The sequence below is a fragment of the Dipodomys ordii genome, unplaced genomic scaffold (assembly GCF_000151885.1).
Source record: "Dipodomys ordii isolate 6190 unplaced genomic scaffold, Dord_2.0 Scaffold66, whole genome shotgun sequence".
Classification (NCBI taxonomy): domain Eukaryota; kingdom Metazoa; phylum Chordata; class Mammalia; order Rodentia; family Heteromyidae; genus Dipodomys; species Dipodomys ordii.
In genome coordinates, this window is record NW_012267282.1 from 4,721,343 (window position 1) to 4,724,649 (window position 3,307).

General features: G+C 52.3%; 2 protein-coding genes across 2 annotated transcripts in view; one reads left to right on the top strand and one right to left on the bottom strand.

Moving 5' to 3' along the window:
* The window catches only part of Gpn3 (GPN-loop GTPase 3), a 23,194-nt gene extending 22,485 nt beyond the window's left edge, over positions 1-709 (bottom strand). Inside the window, exon 1 of the mRNA XM_013023082.1 lies at positions 625-709. Within this exon, the coding sequence (XP_012878536.1) occupies positions 625-709 (85 nt within the window). The remainder of the gene's footprint in view (positions 1-624) is intronic.
* Positions 710-763: 54 nt separating this feature from the next.
* Positions 764-3,307, top strand: part of Rad9b (RAD9 checkpoint clamp component B) — a 33,747-nt gene continuing 31,203 nt past the window's right edge. Inside the window, exons 1-2 of the mRNA XM_013023187.1 lie at positions 764-800; positions 1,776-1,846. Coding sequence (XP_012878641.1) covers positions 764-800; positions 1,776-1,846 — 108 coding nt within the window. The remainder of the gene's footprint in view (positions 801-1,775; positions 1,847-3,307) is intronic.

Sequence of the window (3,307 nt, forward strand, 5' to 3'; positions counted from 1 at the left end):
GGGGGGCGCTTTAAGCAGGACAGACGCAGGGAAGCGTCTGGAACCCGAGGGGGCCGCTCGGGGCCCAGAGGCCTTCCCAGCTCGGCGCGCGGACCTTGTGATCCGAAGAGCAGCTGAGGGGAGCCGGGGGGGACCTGCGGGCGGGACCCCGCCTGCACCGGGACCCCGGGCTCCGGCTCCCGGGCTCGGGCGAGGCCGCCGCGCCCAGACGTGGCCACGCCTCTTTCCTAGCCCCACTCGGAGGCCTGCACCAGGCCAGCGCCTCTGCCAGGCCCGCCAGCGCCTCGGGCCTCGCCCGACCTCTTCTCCTGAGTCTCCCCGCGGAGCCCGACACCGCAGCACCCCGGCCAGCGCCGGGCCCCCGCCACCGAAGCGGCCGCGCTCACCATCCTGTCACGCCGCTCCGCTCGCTCACCGCCAGCACCGCAGCCCTCTTCCTCTGACTTCCCGGTCCCGCCCCCCCCACCGCGACCAATGAGAAGCGAGGTGGTCAGGAGAACTCTACGGGGGCCCGCCCCCTCGTCTCACGACCAATGACAAGGGAGGTCTGCAAGCGAATTCTACGGAGGACCGCCCACCCCCGTCACGACCAATGAGAAGAAGAAGAATTCTACGGAGGCCCGCCTAGGCCCTTTCGAGCCGGCTGCGCTTTGGAAAGCTCTAGAAGGGGAGTGGAGCGATTGCCTAGCTCGAAAGGAGCGGGCAACATCCGGGTATCGGAGTGCGTGCTCGCCGCTCGGCCTGCAGAGTAGCGCCGGCGGCCATGCTGAAGTGCACGATGAACGGCGGTCAGCTGAAAGGTGCTTCTCGCGTAGAAGGGGAAAGCGTGAAGTCCACGAAGCGGTTCCGGCTTGAGGCCGCGCGCCCGGGCCCCGCCGGCGCCGCAGCCCGAGCACGAGGCCCAAGGCCTTCTGTGTTATTTATGTAGCTTTGTTGTTGCCGTTTGTCGGTTGTGGGGCTTGAACGCGGCTGTCCTGGCTCCGTTGCTCAAGGCGAGCGCTCTGCCACAGGAGCCACAGCTCCACTTCCGGCTTTGGGGTGATCCGTGGAAGAAAAGAGCCTCACCGACTTTCCTGCCCGGGCTGGCTTCGAACCATGATCCTCAGATCTCAGCCTTCTGAGTAGCTGGGAGGAGAGGTGTGAGCCACCAGCGCATTGTAGTTCTTAAGGCAATGTGACATTAGTGTATACTGCTATGTAATGTATAATTACATGTGGGTATATATCAGTTGAACAAATGCCAGATATAGTCACTTGCTTTTTGGTTTGACAAAAATCAACACATTCTATTAGTTAACAGGAAGTTGTGCTAATGTGTCTGGGCAGACCGCCTCACATAAATTTGGCTACATATAGCAAGTGAACTCCCCTCATGGTCTTGCATTTAGCTTTATATTTGTCCTCGTAGAACTTGACACAGAGCGTAAGTTGAGGTCATTATGGTTAGCCTGAGCATACTGGATGCTAAAGAGAAGCCAAATGTTATAGTTTATAGGGTTCAGGGTGAATGGTAGAATCATACTGAACCTGTGTATGCATTTCAAAAATAGGTAGTAAAGTTTGGGTAGAACAGATATCAGCAATTTCCCAAATAACCAGTTGGTGGATGATGAGCTGTAGCATCTACAATCCTAAAAACTCCATTTCCTTTTTCAGGAATTTGACCCAAGGACAGAGACAAATTGTTACAGTTCATCCCAGTTTTCTTTACCAATGTATCTTGTGTTCTGCATGCTGAGAAAAACCATAAGCAGCATTTTCTTTTTTCTCCATAGTCTTTGGGAAGACAATCCAAGCCCTAGCACGGCTGAGTAACGAGCTGTGGCTTGACCCATCCAAACAAGGTGTAAGTAAAAGCATCAAGCTATAGACCATGTGTTAAAGCAAGAAGTGATGTTGAGGCCAGACACCTGTGCCTCACACCTGTAATCCTAGCTACTCAGGAGGCTGAGATCTGAGGATCGCACTTCAAAGTCAGCCCAGACAGGAAAGGCTGTGAGACTCTCTCTCTTTTTTTTTTTTTTTTTGGTTAGTCGTGGGGCTTGAACATTGGGCTTGGGCTCTGTCCCTCAGCTCTTCAGCTCAAGGCAAGCACTCTACCGATTGAGCCACAGCACCATTTCCAGTTTTCTGAGTGGTTTATTGGAGATAAGAGTTTCACGAACTTTCCTGCCCAGGCTGGCTTTGAACCGTGATCCTCAGATCTCAGCCTCCTGAGTAGCTAGGATTACAGGTCTGATCCACTGGCACCCAGCCTGTGAGACTCTTATCTCCAGTAAACCACTAGAAAACTGGAAGTGGTGCTGTGGCTCAAGTGGTAGAGTGCTAGCCTTGAGCAAAAGGAGTTTAGGGATAGTGCTTGGACCAAGAGTTTAAGACCCAAGGCCAAAATTAAAAAAAAAAATTAGAGAGAATCCACACAAAAGTCTCCGTTTTTGCTTCTGTTTAAAAAATCAAAAGACCTGACAATTCTGGGCTTTTTGTTTTGTTTTGTGCCAATCCCTAGGTTTAAACTCAGAGCCTGGGATCTATCCTTAAGCTTCTTTTTTTTAAGGCTGGTGCTCTACCACTTGAACCACAGCTCCACTTTTGGCTTTTTGATAATTTATTGGAGAGAAGAATCTCAAGGACTTTCCAGCACTGGCTGGCTTCAAACCAAGATCCTCATGTCTCAGCCAGGTTGAATAGCTAGGTTTATAGGTGTGAGCCACTCTGGGTTTGTCTCAAGGAATTAGTTGGTTGGAACTAAGTAATGCTTTCTTACCTTAGAGAAGGTGTGAGACCTAAGTTGGCTATAACTCCTTTGTTTGTGTGTGTGGTACTGGGGTTTGGGTTTGAACTTAGGACCTTGGGCTTGATGTTCAGGTGCTCTACTGGTGAGCTACACCTCAACACCATTTATTTTTTCTTTGTTGGTGCTGAGGTTTGAAGTCAGGGCCTGGATGCAATCCCTGAGTTTTCCTTTCAAGACTATGGGCTGGGAATGTGGTTTAGTGGTGGAGTGCTTGCTTAGCATGCATGAAGACCTGGGTTCCATTCCTCACTGCCACAGAAACACAAAAATCCAGAATTGGTGCTGTGACTCAAGTGATAGAGCACTAGCCTTGAGCAAAAGCAGCTCAGGTACAGTGCCCAGGCCCAGAGTTCAAGCCCCAGGACTGCCAAAAAAAAGGCAAATGATCTCCCCTTAAGACTAGTGCTCTAGCCGGGCGCTGGTGGCTCACGCCTGTAATCCTAGCTACTCAGGAGGCTGAGATCTGAGGATCGCGGTTCAAAGCCAGTCCGGGCAGGAGAGGCTGTGAGACTC